This window comes from Panthera tigris, chromosome D3, assembly GCF_018350195.1.
Source record: "Panthera tigris isolate Pti1 chromosome D3, P.tigris_Pti1_mat1.1, whole genome shotgun sequence".
NCBI classification, from domain to species: domain Eukaryota; kingdom Metazoa; phylum Chordata; class Mammalia; order Carnivora; family Felidae; genus Panthera; species Panthera tigris.
In genome coordinates this window covers 26,095,094-26,116,458 of record NC_056671.1, presented here as the reverse complement: position 1 = coordinate 26,116,458, position 21,365 = coordinate 26,095,094, and the positions used below count along the sequence as shown (strand labels likewise).

At 54.5% G+C, this 21,365-nt stretch overlaps 2 protein-coding genes and 1 long non-coding RNA gene across 7 annotated transcripts in view; 1 reads left to right on the top strand and 2 right to left on the bottom strand.

Annotated features, from left to right (window-relative positions):
- Positions 1-4,328, bottom strand: part of TPST2 (tyrosylprotein sulfotransferase 2) — a 51,120-nt gene extending 46,792 nt beyond the window's left edge. Inside the window, exons 1-2 of one of the 3 annotated variants that reach the window (XM_042961362.1) lie at positions 4,269-4,328; positions 1,895-2,114 (exon numbers count right to left, since the gene is read on the bottom strand). The gene's annotated coding sequence lies outside the window, so the exon portion shown is untranslated. Of the gene's footprint in view, positions 1-1,894; positions 4,047-4,268 lie in introns of those variants that run through there. The other 2 variants (XM_042961360.1, XM_042961361.1) reach the window with 2 other exon arrangements.
- A 164-nt stretch (positions 4,329-4,492) lies between these two features.
- On the top strand, positions 4,493-8,388 carry LOC122232804. The gene is made up of 3 exons (XR_006210216.1): positions 4,493-4,675; positions 7,864-7,916; positions 8,320-8,388. It is a non-coding gene; the product is annotated as an uncharacterized LOC122232804 (long non-coding RNA).
- Positions 8,389-10,368: 1,980 nt separating this feature from the next.
- CRYBB1 (crystallin beta B1) lies at positions 10,369-21,365 on the bottom strand. Of its 3 annotated transcripts, none has more exons than XM_042962245.1 (6): positions 21,168-21,365; positions 19,496-19,682; positions 17,613-17,731; positions 13,793-13,925; positions 11,406-11,548; positions 10,369-10,638 (listed from the first exon to the last, which is right to left on the bottom strand). In XM_042962245.1, exons 2-6 carry the CDS (start codon positions 19,661-19,663, stop codon positions 10,455-10,457), a joined length of 747 nt encoding a protein of 248 aa, XP_042818179.1. In that variant the 5' UTR covers positions 19,664-19,682; positions 21,168-21,365; the 3' UTR covers positions 10,369-10,454. The 3 variants fall into 3 exon arrangements, with proteins under 3 accessions (XP_042818179.1, XP_042818177.1, XP_042818176.1); XM_042962243.1 differs by having other exon boundaries at positions 19,496-19,701; positions 21,168-21,364; XM_042962242.1 differs by having other exon boundaries at positions 19,496-19,694; positions 21,168-21,364.

The following is a 21,365-nucleotide window of genomic DNA, read 5'->3' as shown; positions in this document are numbered from 1 at the left end:
AATCAAATCTGATTGACGCACATAAAGTGCCTCGTGCCTGGTGAGCTCTACTGATATCAGTTATAATTATTGCTTTTTGACAGATGGGGAAGCTGAGGCGTCCAAAGGGACATGCTCCAGACTCCAGCCTGTCTGACCCTGAGCCCTCACATTTTGCCTTGTACCAAGGTATGCACTTTATGCCCCACCCCCCCGCCCCCCCCCCCGCCGGTCTCCTCTGGTCCAAACCAGGAGGTAGGTCCTCGCTGCACCTCTATTCTGCAGACAAGGAAACTGAAGCATGGGGAAGGCAGCCAGTAAACCCAGACATGCAGCCACGAAGTGGAATAACCAGATTCTAACGCAAGCCCGAGCCCTCCATCATGCGTGCTACCACTCGGCCTGCCTGCTGGCCACCGGAACCTGGTCGAAAGTCTGGTTGATGCAAGAATGCACTTGGCAGACGGGACTGCTGCCCTGCCTTGCCTCCCACCAGCTGAGCACACAGGATTACATGAAACTCCTCCCTAGGCAGCAGCCCCAGACGCTCCCCTGGGCATATGGGCGCTTCCCCTAGGATTTCGAGGGCTTGGCCCAGCTCGTGGGCTATTCTCAAGGAATCATTCCCACGAATCCTCCTCAGGCCACAACCCGGGGTGGAGGAGACCAGAGAAGGGGCATGGGAGGGGGCAGGATCTCAAAACTGTCTCCTGAGCGGCCCCAGACAGGGTGAACATGTGGCTGCAGAGGGCAAGGGGACCTTGCAGATGGCAGGAACAGGTGGCAGGTGGGGAGGCCAGGAGCTGCTGTTACCCAGACAGGTTTCTGCAGTGCCGCGTGGCAAACCAGAGCCAGCTGGGCCATACCCGGGCTTTCAGATCACTCACACCAGCCACTTCTGACCCACCTCTCTTACTGCAAATCAATTCACAAAGTCATGTCGATAACACACTTGGATGGCTTTACCAGTCCCAAGGTGGCACTACATCTAAGTTGTGGCTGGGTCTACACCCACTGCCCAGCAGGATACACTGAGGCCCATGCATGCCTAGGCCCATGTTTCCCCAGGCTATGCAGGAATGCTTGATTTTAAAAGGGCAAGGAGAGGGAAGTATGCACAAATGAATAAAGGCAGGAGGGGCTGGGGCTGGGGCTGGATACAGCGGCCAGAGGCCCATCGCAATGGCCCTCCCAAACGGCAGATGCCCGGGTAGGACAAGGCTGCTTGTTGGGAGCCCAGAACACACAGATGAATGCTGGCTTAAGTTCCAGAGCCAGCAGACGACAGGTTTAAGAACATCAGGAAGACCCGATCACCTTCGAGAAACTTGGTTCCTCCATGAAAACGTCATGCTCTGACCTGGGCAGCTTCACCTCACAGAAGCCAGAGAGCGTGAGGGAAGAGGTGGGGGTCCCAGGCACGGGGGCAATGCCAAGAGGAGGGACGGGATGTCTGTGCGTCCCGAGGGGCACGAGTAGGGCGACTGCCCTACTCAGGACTGCCGGTCGCAGGCCTGGCAGGGAGCATCTCTTAAAAGTAAGGAGTGGCTCACTGAGGCCACTCAGATGGCCCACCTCACATGGCCACCAGGGGAGGGCACCTTCAGAATGATTATGGGGGGCTGGCGGGGGGGGGGGAGCACGGGCAGGACCAGACTCCCTTTCTCAATTGAGGGACAAGCCTTCCCCCGGCCTCTGTGGGTCTTTGCTGTGATGGGATGTCCTGTTGGCCTGGGGTGGGAAGGTCTGAGCAGTTCTTTCCACTGTGTGCAGGTTCCTAATAGGCAGCCCCAGGTCTGGGGTGGGTACCGTGAGCTCCCGGGCTCCCCACTGCCCCCGGTCCCACACAGGGCCCAGCAGGATGCCTTCAGCAAGTTATGTCACTATCACAGAAGCGATGTAAACGCACACATACCTCGGCTAAGCGCTGGCTGGGCTTCGTCACCAGTTTCCTGATGGTCCCGGAGCTGTTCCTCGTGACCCACAGAACACTCCTCATTCTGCTAATGAGGCATTTAATTCCACGCGTATTGGAATATAATTTATAATGAGCACATCAAAGCCAGTGATTTCAAAGATTAGGATGGCTTCGGAGACTGTATTTAGTCCAGATTATCCACACCTTCATCGGCTGCCTGTGGGATTGTAAAATGGGGCAGCTGCTTTGCAAAACTGGCCCTTCTTCAAAAGGTTTAGAATTACCGTGCAACCCAGCAATTCCACTCCTCGGGATATACCCGAGAGCACTGAAAACATCATGTGCCTGCACAGACTTGTACACAAATGTTCACAGCAGCATTATTCACGACACCCAAAAAGTGGACAGAAAGCAAACGTCCATTAGCTGCCAAGTGGAAACATAGAGTATATCCACAGTGGAATAGTATTCAGCCCTTAAAAGGTGATCAAATACTACACCTGAAACTAATAAGACACTGCACGTTAACTATATTGGAATTAAAAACCTAAAAACAGAAAGTCATGAAATAGCAAAAAAATTAAAAAAAAAAAAAAAAAAGGAACACAGAACCCCTACATGCTACCACATGGACGAAACTCGGGCTCATTCTAAGTGAAAAGCACCAGTCACAAAAGGCCACGTTGTGTGTGACTCCATTTACATAAAATTTGCATAAAATGTCCAGCACAGGGAAATCCAGAGAGGGAAAACAGATGAGTGGTTGCCAGGGGCTGGGGAAGGAGGGATTGAGCGGTGATTGCCGATGGGTCCAAGGTTTCTTTTTGGGTGATGAAAATGTTCTAGAATTAGGTAGTAGTCGTGGTTGCACATCTCTGCGAATATCCTAAAAACCAGTGAACTGAATGCTTTAAAATCTGAATTGTATCTCAGTAAAGCTGCTGTAAAGAGATCATATGCGATTTGGAAGAACAGTGATATAAGCACATACACTGGGTAAATAATACAATAATACAATTAGGATTCAGTAAGGTAAAAATGGTTCATGAATGACTCAAAAAACCCAATTTCACAGTCATGGAAACTGAGGCTGGATAAGGAAGAATGACTCGAGCAGGCTACCTCACTACTAAGCCAGGATGAGTCACACTGAGATCTGCCTAACTCCAGAGGCCTGGCCTAACCATCAGGCCACCTAGCTGAAGGAAAAGATAGGAGATGGGGTGTAGGGAGAGGTGTGCACAGCCCAGTACAGGACACAGACCTACAAGGAGGTTGGTAAGTGAAAGAAAGAGCAAGTTACCTCAGTGGATTTCAAAACAGGAACCCCCCACAATGCCTGGGGACTGCTAGGCACCCCAGGATAGGGTGCTGCCTGAAGCTTCTGAAGGATGAGTAGGAGTTTGCCAGCTCCCCTCCCCAACATCCCGACATGACACATGAAGTCAGGAAGCCTGAGGGTAGGTTTCAGCTCTGCCACGTCCTACCTGGGGGCCCTAGTAGGTTACTAGGGCCGTGGGCACATGCCTTTCTGAGCCTCAGTTTCCCCAAGTGATAAGCACAGTGCCTTGTAACAACTGCACTCCATCGGATGGCTCCCACCCTTCCTCCCGAGGGGATGTGCGTTTGAGTGGGAAAGCCAGACCTGACCTCTGTCCCACATTTAATAATAACGACTCTGCCAGGTCCAGCCTCCGTGACCAAACCCCTCTTCCCTCGCGGCCACTCCCAGTCCCAGCTTTATCTGGCACCTCGCCTCCAGCTCACACTGCGAGGGGGAGGTTGCCGGGCGGTGGGGTGTTCTGGCCGAATTTCGCGGGGGACCCATAAGTTCACGAGGGCTCCGCGGACCCCAAGCTCTCGGCGGCGCCCTCCCCAACCAACGATTTCCGCCCCCCGACGCCTCCACTCTGGACACACCTCGCAACTGCACGGCGTTGCAAGTTAACTTCCACGCGCCCTCCCGGGGGTCCCCGCAAGGCGAGGAGGGGTCGGGGACCCCGACGGCGGTCACACGCCGCTTTCCCCCCACCCCCAACACACACACACACACACACATATACACACACACACACACGGACGCCGAGCGCCGCCCGGGCGCTGGGTCCGAGGCGGGAAGCGCGGGCCGGGGGCCGAGGCTCTGCCGCACCCCGCGGACATCGCTCCGGACGCCCGGCGCCTGCGGATCCTCGAACCGGCCGCGCGCGCCGCCTCCCGCCCAGCTCCCAGCCCCGGAGCCCCAGCAGCCGCGCCGGGCCCGGGAAGAAGCCGCCCGGGCCGAGGGCTCCCCGGAGCCCGAGGCCGACCCGCAGGCGGCCCCCTGCCGGCGGCTGCGGCCCGGGGCCCCACGCGCCGCCCCAGGGCCACCTACCGTGCCGAGGCGCGGCGAGGCGACCCCGCGCGCCCAGCGACTCTGGGCTGGCCAGCCACCCCGGCCGGGGGAGGGGGAGGCACCCGCGCGCGGGGGCGGGGCCGCGGCGCCGTGACGTTGCGTGGAGGCGGGGACGGGGCGCGGCCCCGCCCACGGCCGCTCGCCGCCCCTGCGGTCCGCCTCCGGACCGCGCGGTGGGGCGGGGCGGCCCCGGGAGCCGACCCCGCCCCGGAAGTCCTCGTCTGCGTGCTGGCTTACCCCCCAGGACGGGCAGCTCACCACTCTTCCTGCCAGGACAGCTCTGTTTCAGAGGCTTACCCTTCTGTCTGTAAGCAGCAGGGTGGAACGGTCGCGGAGAAGTGGTGTGAGAGAAGACTACGCCCTGAACAGAGGGCACTTATGCTCCGGTGTGTGTGACACAAGGGAAAAAGAGAGAGGGGCTATCATACGTATTCATAGGCGTCAGGGGTTCTCAAGAAGGGGGCGACTTTGCCCTGCCCCCACCGCAAGGACATTTGACAATATCTGAAGACATTTTTGGTTGTCACAACTGGGGGATGGGGGTGTCGTACTGGTGTCTGGTGGGTAGAGGCCGAGGCGCTGCTAAACATTCTGCAATAACACGGGACAGCCCCGTCCCCAACCCACCCACCCCCAGCCTAAGATGTCAGCTGTGCTGAGCTTGAGAAACCCTGGCGTAGATGAGTAAAATAAAACTCTAGGCTGGTGGGACTCAGCTCCATCTAAGATATATAACCTCTCTGTGCCTGTTTCTTCATCTGTAAAATGGGTGTGTAACAGATCTATCTCTGCATTATATGCATACTCACTGAAGGAAAGGGAAGGAAGGGATGCGGCTTACCATTCATCGTGGACCTTTGTTCTTTGTTGTTGTTGTTTTTAACCATCTGTATATAGGGCCTATTTAAAATGAATTTCTGTTGGGGCGCCGGCGTGGCTCAGCTGGTTAAGCAATCCCACTTCAGCTCAGGTCATGATCTCACAGCTCACGGGTTTGAGCCCTGTGTCCGGCCCTGTGCTGATGCTTAGTATCCTGTGATAGGTGTATTGTCACCCCCATTTTACAGATAACAGCACCAAGGCCTACAGAAAAGAGGTAATTTGCCCATGCGTTCATTCATAGCTCTTCATTAATTCATTCACGTGTCCAATAAATAGTGCCTACCATGTAGAAAGTATTGGGACTGACGATATGAAATCCCCTGTCTCCGTGAAGCTGACTGTTATTTAAGAACGATATCATATAGTGTTTCTTGTGCACATATCAGAGGATTTGTGTGATTAGCTGCATAGTAACTCTGCTGGGTGTTTTATAATGCCCCCTTTGTGGGCAGAGAACTGGAGATCAAGGGAAGAGATCTGAATGGGGACCATCTGTTTAATAACATTCTGGCCAGCAACAGCATCTCCTGAGCGCCCTGTTTCGGGCACTGGGATTCAGCAGTTAACAGGAGGACAAGGACCCTGCATCCACTTGGGAAACCAGACCCTTCAATATGCAGTCACGATACAGTGGGCACCTCTAATTGGGAAGGACAGAGGGGATTAACCTGGCCCCGGCAGGGAAGACCAGGAGTGTTTACACTGAGGCCTGAAACATGGGTAAAGGTCTACGGAAGAGTGTGCCAACCACAGAGACCAGCAGGTACAAAGGTCCAGCAGGAAGCACTTTCCAGATGCAGGCTTGCGTGAAATGCGGTGGACCAGATGTGGGGAGAGGCGGGGAGACAGGAGATCAGAGGGGTCTGCAGGGGCTGGATGCTGCGGGGCTTTGCTGAATGTGGGAAGGAGTCAGGACCTCACCCGGCAGCAATGGAAAGACAGGAAGGTGTTCCGCAGGGGAAGGACATGGTTGATTTTGCTTTCTGCAGAGGTCCTCTGACTGCTCTGTGGAGGATGACAGGCAGGGAAGGCAGGTTGAAGGCTGTTGAAATACTCCAGGGGAGGTGGCCAACCCAGGGTGGGACCAGAGGCAGGGAGGGGATGTTTGGGTTCCAGAGATATCTGGAAGACAGGATTGGCAGATCTCAGTTGTGGGGCTGAAGAAGGGGACCAGATGATCTTCTGGTTTCTAGGTTGGACCTTCTCCTCTTGGTCCTCCAACTTGGTGAACCCCTTCAAATCTCAAGCTAGCTGCCCCTCCTTGAGGAAGCCTACCTGACCCCCAGGAGATCCTGATGAGACGGACACTGGACCATGCAGCCCAGGAATTTGATGTGGCTTTGAAACCAAATGACAGCTCTCCTCCCGTCTGCTGCTCCAATCCATGACCACCCAGGCAGGGGGCCTCTCCTGTCTTCTCTCCCCACCTGTTTCCCCAGCACCTAGATGAAGCCTGGCACTTAGGAGGCCCTCAGCCAATACTTGTCAGAAGCAGGAAGAATAAATGTGGCATAAAACACATTGATTCCAGGGGCGCCTGGGTGGCTCTGTCGGTTAAGCATCCCACTTTGGCTCAGGTCACGATCTCATGGTTCTTGGGTTCTAGGCTTTGCGCTGACGGTGCACATCTTGCTTAGGATTCTCCCTCTCTCTCTCTCTCTCTCTGCCCCTCCCCCCTCTAAATAAACTTAAAAAAAATGTTGATTCTAAAACTCTTTCCAGCTCCAACATCTGAGAAGGTGATACTGATGATGATTAGGGGAAATGCTGTGCTTTAAGCTCCTTGTATGTAACCTATTCAAGTTGATCCTTTACTCCTCCTAACAAACAACCTCATCACTCCCATTTTACAGATGAAGAATCAGAGGCTCCACCAGGTCATTTGTCTTGACCGCAGGCCACGGCTTGTAAATGTCAGAGCTGAGATGCAGGCTCAGGACGGTGGTGGCAGGAGGTGCCCCACAGTGGATAGGGAGCTAGGCTTTCTCCTCCTGCTGGAAGGATGCGTAGCACTCCTAGCTCGGTACCCAAGCTTCATAAAACACTCTGACCTTAGGGATCGGATCCAGGCGACTGGCTGTCATGGCAACGAGGCTCTAAAGAGATGCTCACCTCTCTGGAAGCTTCTTGGGACACCCTGGCACAATGAACCTTTCCCAAAACTCGGTTGCTGTGAGTCCATCAGCATCGGGTGCCGGCACGCAAGGGATCACAGCCCTGGGTGGCCCTTCCACCCCCTCACCCCGCCCCTCACGCCCACACACACTGCTGATTGTGCCCTGATGCCCCAAAGATGGTGGTTTGCCTCCTGTTGCTGTGGACGGGAGATAGCGTTCCATAACCAAGGTGCTTTGTCTTCCCAAAGGCCTGTGACTCAGAGATTCATGAGCTGGGATCTAATAGTGAAACAGGATGACATCCCAGCGTGCACTGCGTTTGGAAGCCAGCATTTAGGGCCAAACTCCCACAGAGTCCAAACCGGCCCCGGGAAGCCCCCCAAAAAAGCTGTGGGCACGACAGCCACATGACCAGGTCCGGCTCCACTGGTGGCCTCCAGCATGGTGCCCATCATCAGTGCTTCTGGTGAGCACCTGAAAAAGTCGAACGCTCTAAGTTTCCATTTCGAGGCAAAAAAAACCCAAAAAACCAAAAAAACAGTGACTTCTCTTTCAGCTCTGAAATTCTGTTTCAGGTGGTGAAAAGCTCACGTTTCGTTGGAAGTAGGACCCACGGCAGAAACAACAGGTCGGTCACTCTTAAATGTCACCCTCCCTCCCCACCTTTTTACGTGGCCTTGTCTTGGGCTCACTCATCCTTTGCGTTTGTTCCGGCTTTTTATCACGTGGTGTGTGGATTCAGGAGCTTGTTAACGAAAGCTAAATAATATACGGACACAGCGGCAAGTCAGGCATAGAATAAATTACTGGGGCGCTGCCTGCCTCGTTTTTGCCGATTTGCTCGGTTTTGCCGAGCGTCAGCTCGCGTCACCGCACGGCTACCACGCACCCTGTTTTCGTAGAACACCTGTGAGAAAATCAGGGCTTCGACACCTCTGAGTTACAGCAGCCTGGAAAATCTAGATTACGAACACGCGTCAGCTTTGTCACTCCTTAAACCAGTGGATTTCTGTTATGTTCGCCTTTTGTAGGACTCACAGGATTGGCACACGGAAAACAAGACAAAACGCCTGTTACGCCCAAAATAGTTCTCTCAAGAAGCGTGAAATACAAGTTCTGAGTGATCAGAGAGCAGCTTGGGTCATATCTGAATGGGGAGCGTGTTCCTCTTTCTTTCTCTTTCTCGCCGAATCGCGCGTCTTGCTGTCCGCGAGGTCTCACAGTCGGCTCTTGTGACTCCACCGAGTGGAGTGTCAGAGCTTCACCCACGGACCTTAGGAACAGAGGACGGCAATCTGTGTGGCTTGGCTTGGGAATCAGAGAGTCACGGCTGTTCGGAGATAAACTACAGAATCTTGGAGAATCGTGGGAGTTGGGAACCATGGAATGCCAGCGTCAGAGTCTTGGGCCTGTTCGGACAGTCGAGCTGCCCTCGTAGGGACGGGCAGAATGAGTCCCAGGGAATGGAAGCATTTTGCCCAACACTGCAGCTTCTAGCAGTGAGACAGGGCAAACACCCGCATCTACAGATTCCTGCCCCGGAATCTTCTAGTCCAAGACAAGAGAACCTGTCTTCTAATAGAAGATGCTGGTCACATTAGAGGGTGGAGGCGGGGAGACTGAGGATGGGAGGGAGTGGGAGGGCACGCCTCAGAGGGCAAAGACCTTCGGAGTCAGGTGGTGCCTCAACTTTGAAGCTCAGCAAAACCACAGAGTGGGGTTTCAGGAGGCCCCACCCTTCTTTCCAGCTTCATCTCCTGCCACATTCAGCAACTTCTTTCCACCCACCCACCCCCCTCTCCCTCCCCGCTTCTGCCCACACAGCCGCCAAGCTAGTGCTCTCACATCAATAAGCTTTGCTTGGGCCCACCGCAAGCTCTCTCAACCTCTGTGCCTTTCCCATGGTGCCCCAGGCCTGCCAAGTACAGCTGTGTAAGTTGGGCACAGTGCAAAGGTATCGCATTCACACTTCGGGCGTCGCAGACGTAGGCCAAGAAATTCTGGCAGAGGGCAGTCAGATGTCTTGAGGAAGAGAGGTATCATTTTATCATTTGTACAAAGGTGCCATGTGGGATGGTAGTAAGGCCTCGCTGTTTGCTCTGCCTGGAATGTCATCGTTCTTCTTCCCCACCAAAGCAGGCTCCTGTCCCACCCCTCAAGGTCCCCTCAAACATCCCCTCCGCCATGGCAACACCCCCCCCTCGCCCACCCTCCTGCATGGATTAAAGGTTAATAACATCAATCAATAATAACTGTGGATATGGGAGTCAATATGGCCTGGCGCGGGTTTTCAAAGAGCAAAAGGCACGTGCCATTTGTAGTAGGAGGGATGATTCTCAGTGGAACTTGGACCCGGGATTAAGTAACCCTGCACCGGATACAAGAAAATAAGGCTCTTTTCAATCTTCTTTGATTATATCAGGGAGAAAAAACTCTGTGTGGCGTGTGTCTCCCATCTCTCTCCGCAACCCTTGGTAATCACCCATTTTATCAAAGCCCGCGCGGGGCTACAGGCTTAGAGCCTTCAGCGGGCAGGTGTCTGTCTGATACTTGGCCTTCTTAAAAAGTACATTTACACGATTGCTTTCTATCTATGGCATATGATGCTGATTCGCCACTTCCCGTGGTGCAATAAAGCTTCATTTACAAATCAATGCCTCTGAGCGCAAAATAGGAAGTCTGTTTAAATCAAAATATTAAGTAAATAACAAGACAGGTGTCGAGCAGAGAAGGCAAGAAATGAGCAGCGTGCACGAAGGAGCAGAGTTGGAAAGCACAGATTTGTTAAGAGCTCAGCAGTCAGAGGGCCTGGGTTCAAATTTTTGGCTGTGTGACCTTGGGCAAGTCATTTTTCCCTCTCTGAGCCTCAGTTGCCTCACCTGTCAAATGGGAATAATTATGCTCCCAGCCACTTAGAGTAGTCCAAAAGAGATATGAAGAGAACGTGTGTCACGAACTTTTGCCTGTTGTGTTTATTACGAGTATACGTAATTATCAAGACAGAGGAAGTCACATGCCGGCAATGATGGGGGACCCCAAAGCTCACATTTATGCACAGACCCAGGAGACAATTTGGCTTTAGGAACTTTTATTTGCACGGGAAAGATGGGCAAACCGGGTCTGGGGGAGGGGTGGGGCAAGGGAGAAGAGCAGAGTGTGGATGGCTTCACTTGGGGGGCTCGGCGGCGAGGACCGGGAAGCAGCCCTCACGATGCCACTGCCTGTCACGCAGGCGACGCACGGCCTGCATCTGCGGCTGGAAGGCCCCCCACTCGTTCCAGTGCCGGAATTCGCCTGGTTCCAGGAGGTACTGGTACCCGCGGTAGCCGGGATATTGATAGCCGACCCAGCTGGAAGGGAAGTAAGGAGCACAGGGTGGAGACGGTCAGCCTCACTGCCTGGCACCCAGATCCCTGCCGGGACCAGCTCCCCCCATCCCTGCAATCTGTTCTCCATCCCTCATGGGCTTTGGTCACAGGAAGCGGGCGCGGCTCCTCTGTCCTGGCTTTGCCCCTTCTTGGGGCTTCCTATTGGCTTTGGCCAGTAACTCCACCTCTCTAAAAGACCTCAGTTTCCCCTTCTGGAAAGTTATTAGGGGGCCACGTGGAAAAATGTACCTAAAGTACTTCGTGTGCTTGGGTGGCAGGGAGATCAGTGCACATCCCACCGATGGTGGTGACGTGGGGCTCACACAACAGAATCGAAAGGATGAGACTAGGTTTTGGGGACTGGTTAGCAATGAGGCACAGAAGAGAGAGGAGCCTCCTTTCAAATAGTGGTTTCCTAGGTGTGTAAGTGAATTTACATGTAGTGGTTGCGAATGCACAGTCTGATATCAGCAATACTTTCGTTCAGATCCCAGCACCGCTACCTGTTAGCTGTGGGATTCACAGCTAACCAAGCAATTGCCAGGTTTGTTCACACTGACATGTAATTCATCAGAGTATGAGTCCACTCTCCAGGGGAATAATGCTCTGTGGGTGCAATCCCAGCCCCCAGCACCAGGGAGGGGCCGTGTGGCCTTCCTACGCACCCGATGTTGTATTCTAGAAGGGGGACCGCCTTTGAGCTCTGAGCTTAAGGCAGAAGCCACGGGCCTGGCAGGAGAGATGCTTACGTTCCACTGGAGACCCTCACGCTGCCCACGCGGTCACAGAAGCCATAGACCCAGAGACTGGGCACATCGTCCTCCTGGATCTCCATGGTGTTGCCCTTGAAGTTGGCACCTTCAAACAGGCAGATCTTGTGCTCCTGGGAGTCCTAGGGAAGGAGAGACCGGGTCAGGCATGTGAAGTGTGAACGGGGCGAAGAGAAGTAACATAGAGGGGCCCCCTGGGTGTGGACAGAGAGACAGCTGAGTCTGCTCGGGCTGCCATGGGCCTTGCCTGGGGCTGCCACTGTCCGGCCTGGGAGGGCCCTCCTCAGCTGTGAAAAGAAGCTATAACGGCCTGTGTTTCATGGCACTGTCATGCGGGCTACACGTAGTAATTCACACAGCACTCTCCACACCGTGCCTAGCATACGATTCAGTGCTTACCAAACCCTGTATCCGTCACGGTTATCGTTACAGCCGGGGATGCAGAGGCTCAGAGAGGTCAAGACTCTTGATCGGCGTCACCCAGCCAGCGAGAGGCAGAGGCTCTCAGAGACGCAATTCATTCCTCCCAACCCAGCCTGCACCCTTCTCCCCTCCGTCCCGCCACACCAGCTCTCTTGTAGTTCCTGGGCTCCCAGTTCATCCTTGCTTCAGGGAATTCGGCACCCCCTTTGCAGCGGAAAAGCCCGTCAGGCCTCTTGTGGCTGACTGGGTCCTCAGCCTCCAGGGAGCTGGCTTCCTCGACCACCCCTGGCCGGCTGCCACCACCCACAGCAGAGCCCCACTAACCTCTCCTGCTCTCCTAGCCCGGGGTGCGTGCCACGTGCTTTGTGATTATAGACTGATTTCTGTGACTGGGTTTTCAGTAGCGGCCTCTTGTGAGGGCAGGGGCCTGGCCTGTCCCGTGAAGAGTTGTGCACCCAGAGCCTGCAACGGAGCCTGGCAGACAGAGGTCAACCGATAGTGGTTGAATGCATGATGGTAAGTGGGAGGTAGGTCAGGTTGGACACCCATCTAATGTCCCAGGAGTGTGGGCTGGGAAGGAGCCAGGGAACCGGGCGGGGAGGGAGCGGGAGCTGCCCAAGGAAGAGACCATGGTGGCCCGCACGAGGACAGTGGCCGAGATAGAGAGGGGAGAGGGGTCTGGTATTCTCAGCCCCGGCAACACCTCCTACCTGGTGGGCATGAGAAAGATACCAGTGCCCGTGACCCGGCCGCAGAGATTCGGATGCAATGGATCTGGGGTGGGGTGCAGGCACTGGGATTTGTCCCCCCTAGTAATAGACTATATAGTTAAGCAAATACGTCCAACCTATTAGAATTTCGACATGCAAACAGTGTAGCAATAGTAATGAGATCGTGATATTCTTATTTTTATCTTTGTACTACGTGGTCAAACCCTGGTTTGTGTATGTTACACTGAGAGCACACCTCCATTCAGACTAGTCAAGAGTTAAGCACTCAACAGCCACATGTGGCTACTCCTTAAGGTATTGGGCAGCAAAGCTCTAGAGGCTACGAGAAACGCCCTGGCCGGTCAACCCTCCAAACAAGCTTTGTTGACATAGATTGCCTTTTAAGGACCGTTGATTGAGAGATACATCTATGAATTCTTACCAGGGGCCCATTACAGCCTGATAAGTCAGCTCCCAATTCTGAGAAATATGTTGGGGCAATGCCAAAACAGCTGGGATCACGGAGAGTCATAGAAGTTCTTCGGGAAAACTCCCATCATGGAGGCAGAAGCTGGTTACCCTTGGAGATCGACACTGGTGACGGAACACACGGCTGGTTCCAGCATCGCAACCAACACTACTCTGGAAAAACTGTCTTTCTTGGGGATCGCACCAGCGATCTTGGCTTTGAGTCTTCCTTAAGTGATACTATTTAGCTCAGCTAAATAGTATAAAGGAGCTACTTCAGTATGTTGTCCTATCATCGTGAAGTTCAAGGTGTCCTTCTACGACATCCCTCTTCTCAGCTACCACACAGGCTTGAACCTGCCCCTTGGAGGTTTTGAACAGGCACTGGGATTGTCAGAACTTCTTAGGAGGGTCTAACGTGGAGTCAGGGATGAGAAACAGTCCACAAAGAGAAGCAAGGGAGACACTGAAGTCTCTCATTCCAACAACTAAGGTAGTGAGTCTCCTCTCTAAAGTGGCAGGGAAGGAAAAACCATATTTCGTATGTCTCATTGGTCCAGGGCTCCTAGAGGGGGCTGGGCACACCAGGAACACCTTATAAATCGATGAGCGTCAGGGCCCAGTGCCCTTGGTCATCGTCCCTCCCTGCCTGCCTTTCCTCCTTCTTTCCCTTGCTCGTCCCCCATTGCCTTGTTTGCAATCAGACCTGACCTTTGCTCCTGCCTCCCCACTGACCCCCCCAGGACGGGCTCAGGAGCCACTCACCATCTTGACAGGCCGGAAGGACATGAGCCTGTCGCTGCGGTAGCTGCTCGACCACGTGTCCCAGCGTGGGTACTCGCCCTTCTCCAGGACGAACATCTCCCCCCGGAAGTTGGACTGCTCAAAGGCGACCCAGCTGGATGTGGGAGGGATGGACAGAATGACGAGGGCCGGGAGGGGCAAAGGCAAGAAGGAGAGAGACCGTTAGCAGAAGCTCTTGGGTTTGAGCCTAGGCTATGTCACTTACAGGCTGTGTGACCATGGGCAAGTGGCTTTACCTCTCTGAGCCTTGGTTTCTTCCTCTACCATGCCTATTTTCTGGAGGCTGGTGGAGGATTCAATGAGACAGTGTGTGTCATTATGTGAGCAAAATGTTTCCCCAGTTGTGGGATTCACACACAACTTAAGCACTACAAGACCCTGGAGTAAAATAAGACATAAGAAGACATTTCCCTTGAAACCTGATCACAGCTAGGGGAAAGTCTCTGCTGGGTGCTGACGAACCTTTGACACTCACTAGTCTCTCTCTCTCTCTCTCTCTCTCTCTCTCTCTCTCTGTGATAAGGAAAGAACAGCCATCCACCCAGAGCCTTGAGCAAGCAAACGGTGTAACAGCCCTTCTTTACGTCCATCGTGTTGACTCTTCACCTTTTACTTACAGCGAGTGATACTAGCTTTCCATGTGTGAAACGGATGTCAAGGTTCTTTAGACAGATATTTAATTGTGTTCGAAAGGGTCGTTTGAAATGAAATATACTAAACAAATCAAAGTCTTGGTAGCACAGGGGCAAGGGGCACGCTGATACAGGGGCCCAGATCACACGCTGGATGAGGACTGGTCTGGAATATGGAAGACACCCAGTAATTGGTATGGGGGCAGTGGTAGGAGCATCGCCTTCTCAGACCCCTCTGACAATTCAGTGTGACAGTGCATTGGAAGATTTTCAGTCCTCTCCAAGAAAGGATTACAAGCCCGAAGTCACACAGGGCTTTTATTGGCTTTGCCAGCGTCTCCTGATTAAGGATGGGAAGTCCGCTTGTGTGGAAGGGATCCCCTGGTTCTGGGGGAGGTTGATGAAAAAGTTGAGGCTAAGGGACCCATTTCATAGATGGGAAAGTTGAGGCTAAGGGATCCCTTGGCCTTTGCTCTGTATGTGTTCGGGGAGTCTCAGGGAATAAGAGGGGACACTGACATCGGTATCACCTCTCTGGGATCTTCCTCAGAAGGAGACAGGGAGGCATGTAGGGGATGGGCTACCACCATGGACTGAAACACTATGAGCCCCTGGAGCCTCAAGTCCTTGTCTGGGGAATGAGCCAATGCCCCCTGGAGTGACAGAATTAAAGATGCAGTTATGGTCCTAGAACGGAGGGGAATCTGCCTCAGCCTGCTTGATCTAGAGGAGATGAGAAAAGGGTGGATGGATGGATGGATGGATGGATGGATGGATGGATGGTTGAATGGATGGATAGGTGGCTGGATAGGTAAGTAGATGGATACAAGGGTAGATGGCTGGGTGGATAGATAGATGTATTGATGGATGGATGGATAGAGGGAGCAGATGGCTGAATAAGTGGAAAATGGATGGATGGATGGATGGATGGATGGATGGATGGATGGATGGGCTGATCTACAGATGGATGGATAAATGGATAGATAGATGGATGATGAATGGATGGTTGGGTGGATGAGGAGGAAGCCTTGGAAGATGGTGCCATGTAGTAATTAAGAGCATAGACTCTGGAAACTGACCTAAGTTCTAATCCCAATTTATCATTTATCTGCTGCGTGACTTCAGGCAAATCACTCAAACTCATTAAGCCCCAGTAGAGGAGAGGAGAGATCGCATCTACCTGTGAGGGTCGAAAAACGAATGCATGGACCAAGTCCAGCCCAGAGAAATCTCAACAAATACTATCTTTTATGATTAAAGAAAGAACAAAGCTGCAGGAGGTCTGAGCTGATGGAAAGATTCTGATGTAACTTGCCACTCTGCCCGTCTGTACCTCAGGCGTTGGACCTCAGGGATTCTCTGAGATCAGGAAAGACTTTGTGCCCGCAAACTCTCCCTGTCACCGCTCTGGGAGTCATAATACCCAGTGAGGACCCGTTATAAGAATGAGGACTCGTATATATTTGTTTCAATCTTTTCTCATCTCCTGTGGCTCACTGGAGCCTTACGAGAAAGGAGAGAAGTAGGGCAGGGATATTAAGTTACAGATATGGAAACTGAGGCTCAGAGGGGCCCAGTCACCGTCTAAGGTCCCGGCATGGTGTCAGGTGTCAGGGTGAAGGCTCCTAGGTTTCAGGCAGGCATGCCCCTCTCTCCCCACCCCTGTGCTGAGGGCACACCCCTCCTCTCCTTCCCCCGCCCGCCTCACCCTCTACCACCGCCTTTCCCACCGCCCTGCCTGTCCTGACACAGACTCAGGACGCTGGACCACAGCCCCTCTCCTCTCCCCGTCGGGCACAGCCGAAGACCAGCTGCATCCTTGTTGGAGGAGAAATACTCTGGGTTTGAGTCACTGTCACCAAAAAAAGCCCGAAAACCCAAATTGGCCACATCCGTAGCTTCTGTTCCCAGCTGGGCTTCGGGTCTGAGGGTGGGGCTGAGGCCGTGTTGACCACACCAGGGGTGGGGGTGGGGCAGGAGGTAGAAGTGCACCTCCTTCGCTGAATTTCGCTACACTCACAGGGCAATGGGGAGGGGAAGCAGTCGTCACTGTCACCCGCTATGTTTGGGCAGGCACGAAGTGCCAGGCTGCCTTAGCTCTTTTAGGCTTCAGCATAATTCAATGGAGGGAGTGGGGACCATTACTCTCTCCATTTCAGAGATGAGAAAACTGAGGTTTGGAGACGGTACAGGTGAATGGGGGAGGTGGGACTTCAACTCAGGCCTGACTGACCTCAAAGCCCATCTCTGCCCTTTTGTACTGCAGTCCCACGATGCTGGGTATACAGGCTGACCCCACCCCTTGGGGGATGGGGGGGCTGGTGGGACAAGAGGCAAAGCAGCCACGTGGGTCCTGTCCTGCACTCTGACCTCAGCAGGGCTTGGAGCCGGTATAGCCACTGCATCCACCAGGCTTTCCATGGGGGTCACTAAGGCCCAGAGAGGCCCGGAGAGCCAGGGGCAGGCAGTGGAGTAAGTGATGAAAACACTGGATGAAACTGACCTGAGTTGAATCCAGGAGCTGCCATTTACCGCTGCTTGACTTTGGCCAAGGGACCTAACCCCTCTGAGCCTCTGAGAAAAGCGCCTGCCTTGGGGCGCCTGGGTGCTCAGTCGGTTAAGCGTCCGACTTTGGCTCAGGTCATGCATGATCTCTCGGCTCCTGAGTCTGAGCCCCCCGCGTCGGGCTCCGTGCTGACAGCTCCGAGCCCGGAGCCTGCCTCGGATTCTGTGTCTCCCTCTCTCTCTGCCCCTCCCCCACTCGCGCTGTCTTTCTCTCTCACAAAAATAAATAAAACATTAAAAAAAAAAAAAAGAACAGCCCATGCCTCATGTAGCAATCATCTAGGTAAAGCCCTCAGTCGGTGTCCAGCACCTAGTGTGTGCTCAGTGGATGCTGACTGTTTCTCGTAAGGCTGCCTGAGGCCCAGGAGGGAGGCAGTGGGAGAAGCAGGGTTCGCTCCTTCTATAGAGAAAAAGCGTTTCTCCCCCAGAATCGTGACTTAAATCATCTCTCTGAACCTCAGTTTCTTCATCTGTAGAATGGGAAGGGGGATAATACCGCCCCCTCGCGAAATGGCAGCTACTGTGTTTCATTATTATTATTCTACTGTGGCCCTGGGAGTGCCCTCCCCCCCGCCAACACTCACGGTCCCGAGATGACAATGAGGCTGCGCACTCGGTCGAAGCCACGGTCTCCCAGGTTCAAGCACTCCCCAGAGAATTCCACACGCCGGCCCTGGAAGTTCTCCTGCTCAAAGACCACCAGCTGCAGGAGGGAACCCCCATCCCCGGGGCGGGGGGGGCGGAAAAGGGTACGGAGTGAGGGGGGAGGTACACCCCCCAGGTCAAAACTTCATTAAGTATCTATATAAGTAAGAGCAGACCCACACGGATCATAGGAGAGTGGGCCACGAGCCAGATTCTGTGCAACTATCCTGTCCTCCCTTCCTTACACTTCTGGACTGAGCATCTCTGCACCATCTTTAGGAATTGATGGCTCTTCCTTCCCGCCTCGGTGCTGTTCCTTCTGCCTGGAATGCCCTCTGCAATATACGTCCCCATCCTGGAGCTCATCCATGGTCCCTGTCCTGCTCTAGGCTCAGATGTCACCTCCTCCAGGAAGCCTTCCCTGATACACTTGCCCCATGTGGGCTTGGTTGAGTGACCCTGCACTGTGCTTAACCCATTATCAGCACAACCAACACGGTCCCTGCTGCTTTGCTTCCTGGCTTCTCTCTGCGCACGCCCTCCCCTTTATTCAACCTCCAAAGACCAAAGGCTCCTCCAGGGCAGGGTGTGGGGTTGATCTGGTTGTGCACCCGCAGCCTCAGCCTCAGCCTCAGCGCCTGTCATGGAGCTAACGCTCAGAAAGCACTTGCCAGTTCACCTGCCTCAGCGTAGGGGCCTCTGTGCTGAACTTGGGCTAATCCCTCCCTTCACTGGGCCTCCAGCATTTTGTTGTCCTGAGCTGGGAAAACCTCGTCGTTCACTTGACCTGAGGCAAGTGTCCTCCTTCTCTGAGCCTCAGTTTCCCCAGCTACACAAGGAGGAGGTGCACACACCCTTGACCCAGCACGTGCACGCCTCCACTTGCCCTCCCCAGAGGAACTCTGGCACGTGGGCCTCAGGAGACACGGACAAGAACGACCCGGCCACACTTTTCGCCAGAGAAAAGCCAGCAGCCACCCAAATATGGTCTTCAGGAGTGACGGTCCCACTGTGACACATCAGCAGCCCAAATGAGTGACCCATAGAAACACACAGCAATGTGGCTGACTATTCTGGATCTCGTGGGAGTGGGTGGAAAGAAAAGGGAAAAACCCAAATGATTGCATACAGCATCATTCTAGAAGTTAACACCACATAAAATACAAACACAGGAATTTCTTTTAATGGCATAATGCATAAAAATGCAGGGAGGCAGGGGTACCTGGGTGGCTCAGTCGGTTAGGAGTCTGACTTCGGCTCAGGTCATGATGTCACAGCTCGTGAGTGCGAGCCCCGCATCGGGTTCTGTGCTGACAGCTCAGAGCCTGGAGCCTGCTCTGGATTCTGTGTCTCCCTCTCTCTGTCCCTCCCCCCTTCACACCCTGTCTCTCTCTCCTCTCAAAGATGAATAAAAACGTTAAAAAAATAATATCAAAAAGAACGAACTGCATGACAAAAGCCAGCCACATGCGGACCACATGAGAGAGCACGTAGTGAACCCAGTTCTGTGCACCCCAGTTTGAAACCTAAACCCACCCCAACCGGAGAGGCTAGATGTTGAGCTCTACGGAAGCCCTTTCAGACCTCAGTGCCTCGAAGAATTTTCCGGAGGGGCTGAGGCCACCTGCAGCTCCTAGAGTACCTCCCAGGGGGCGGGTGGTTCCTGCTGCTAAGCCAGCCCACCTCTGCCCCTCCTTCCTTTCTCAAAACTCCGAGGGGGGGGAGGGGGGAGGAGGGAGGGGGAGGGAAAGAGGAGGGGAGAGGGGAGGAGGGAGAGGAAATGCAGGGGTGGAGCCCAGCCACTGCTCCCCGGAGTGCTTACCTTGTAGTTGCCCAGAGGCAGGTCCCCCGCTTTTGTCGTTGGCACGGATGCGGGGGCCAGGGCGGGGCCGGGGCTGGGGGCCGGTCCTGCCGCTGGGGCCCCTTTCCCCTTCCCATCAGGCCCTGTGTTCGCTGCCGCTGTAGCTGAGGCCTTCACAGCCTGAGACATGGTCCCCACCTGCAAACCTCTGCAAAGGAACCTTTGGCCTGGGTCACTCAGGGATGGCGCCCTTAAGCTGTGTCCCAGCCTCGCATTCCCCTCCCCCCCAACTGGCCCCAAGATGTTCGCAGCCCTCTCTGAACTCATTTGTGCGCTCTCTCTCTCTCATTCTAAGTCCCCTGCCTGGGGACCGCTTTTTCTTGGTGTGCCTTCCCCCAGGCCTCCTGCCACCTGCCGCCCCCCCCCGCCCCCCACCACCTGGCACGCCGCTCATCAGGCTTCTCTGCTGGTTCCATTCAGTTCGCCTCCCCAGATTCATAACAAGATGTCCCATCTGGGGGTCCTTGGGGTACCCCGCGCACGTCACCAGCATTTGTGATCCTGAATGCTGAGCCAGTGCGGTGGGTTCAGTGGGGGCCATGGCATCCCCTCTGAGCTCAGAGAGGGGAGTGACCCGCCCCAGCACACACGGCTGCTAAGAGGTAGGGCTCAAATCTCACCTCAAGCAGATGGACCCAGCCGCCGGGTTATTACCTGCTCTGCTCTTTCCTTATTCTGATGAGCCCACCCCACCGTCCCCAGCGGCATCGGCCGTAGATTCTCAACCAACACCTGTTCCGGGAATGAATGCCTGCGGATTCTTGACCTCTTCCCGGGTTGACCTGCTGCCTCTGGCATTGGCCGCCAAGGGTGTGTGGGTGCAGACACGGGCCCGGGACTGGGGCATAATGGAGGGAGCCGAGAGAGTGGGTCGAGTGTAGTAGGCGCTGGCTGGAGAGGGCTTTGGTCAATGCCTGTGGCTCCTCAGTGCTTTGGGGTCACGGGCGCCTTTGAGTGTTTGAAGAACGCCCTGTGATTGCCCCCCTTTCATTTTGGAGACAATTTCTGGGGATCTGAGGACCCCCTGCCAGTACAGATTAAGGCCCTCCGGTCCCTGGATGGTTCCTGAAGGCTTTGGGTAAGAAAGAGCTAATTGGGACAAGTAGACCCTCCCCTCTACTTCCCCCAGGAGGGTTGTCGTTTCTCTGCCGTGCTCTGCCCACTCTGGGCAGGCCAGACATCTGGGCCACATCTGTGACTTCCAGGCTCTTGCTTACATCCCTCACAACCCCCATGTCACTCTGGGAATCAACATTCCCCTGAGCTGGCAGTCAGGGTCCTTCCTTCCTGGAGATGTTCCTGTTCTCTCTCTCTCTCTCTCTCTCTCCCTCTCCCTCTCCCTCTCCCTCTCCCTCTCCCTCTCCCTCTCCCTCTCCCTCTCCCTCTCCCTCTCCCTCTCTCTCTCCCTCTCCCTCTCCCTCTCCCTCTCTCTCTCTCCTTCTCTCTGTCCTTCTCTGTTTATTTTTATCTCCTCTCTCTCTCACTCCGCCTTTCTCTCTCTTCTGCTACAGCTCTCTTTGCCTCCCTCTGTCTCTTCCCTCCTCTCCTCTTCTCTCCTCTCCTCTCCTCTCCTCTCCTCTCCCCTCCCCTCCCCTCCCCTTGGGCTCTCGGCAGCTGCCGGGTCCCCTCTTACCTGGGGACCTGCTACTTCCTGCTAAAGGACAGGCAGGCAGACGGGCGGACTGGTGCAGTGGGTGACTGGGGGCCGACCCCCCATTTTATAGTCTGGCAGACACCAGGGCCCATGCCCTGTGACACAAAGCTGGAGCTGGCTCAGCAGGCTCTGGGCTGGGGGCGGCCCCTGGGGCCCCGACCTCGCCTAGGTTACTGT

Bases quoted from the DNA above. Each gene is read 5' to 3' on its own strand.
- CRYBB1 (XM_042962245.1), bottom strand. From the start codon at position 19,663: ATGTCTCAGGCTGTGAAGGCCTCAGCTACAGCGGCAGCGAACACAGGG. The intron at 17,732-19,495 runs GTAAGCACTCCG...TCCCTCCTGCAG, and splicing joins TGCCTCTGGGCAACTACAAG to CTGGTGGTCTTTGAGCAGGA. The intron at 13,926-17,612 runs GTGAGTGTTGGC...TCCCACATCCAG, and splicing joins CTCATTGTCATCTCGGGACC to CTGGGTCGCCTTTGAGCAGT.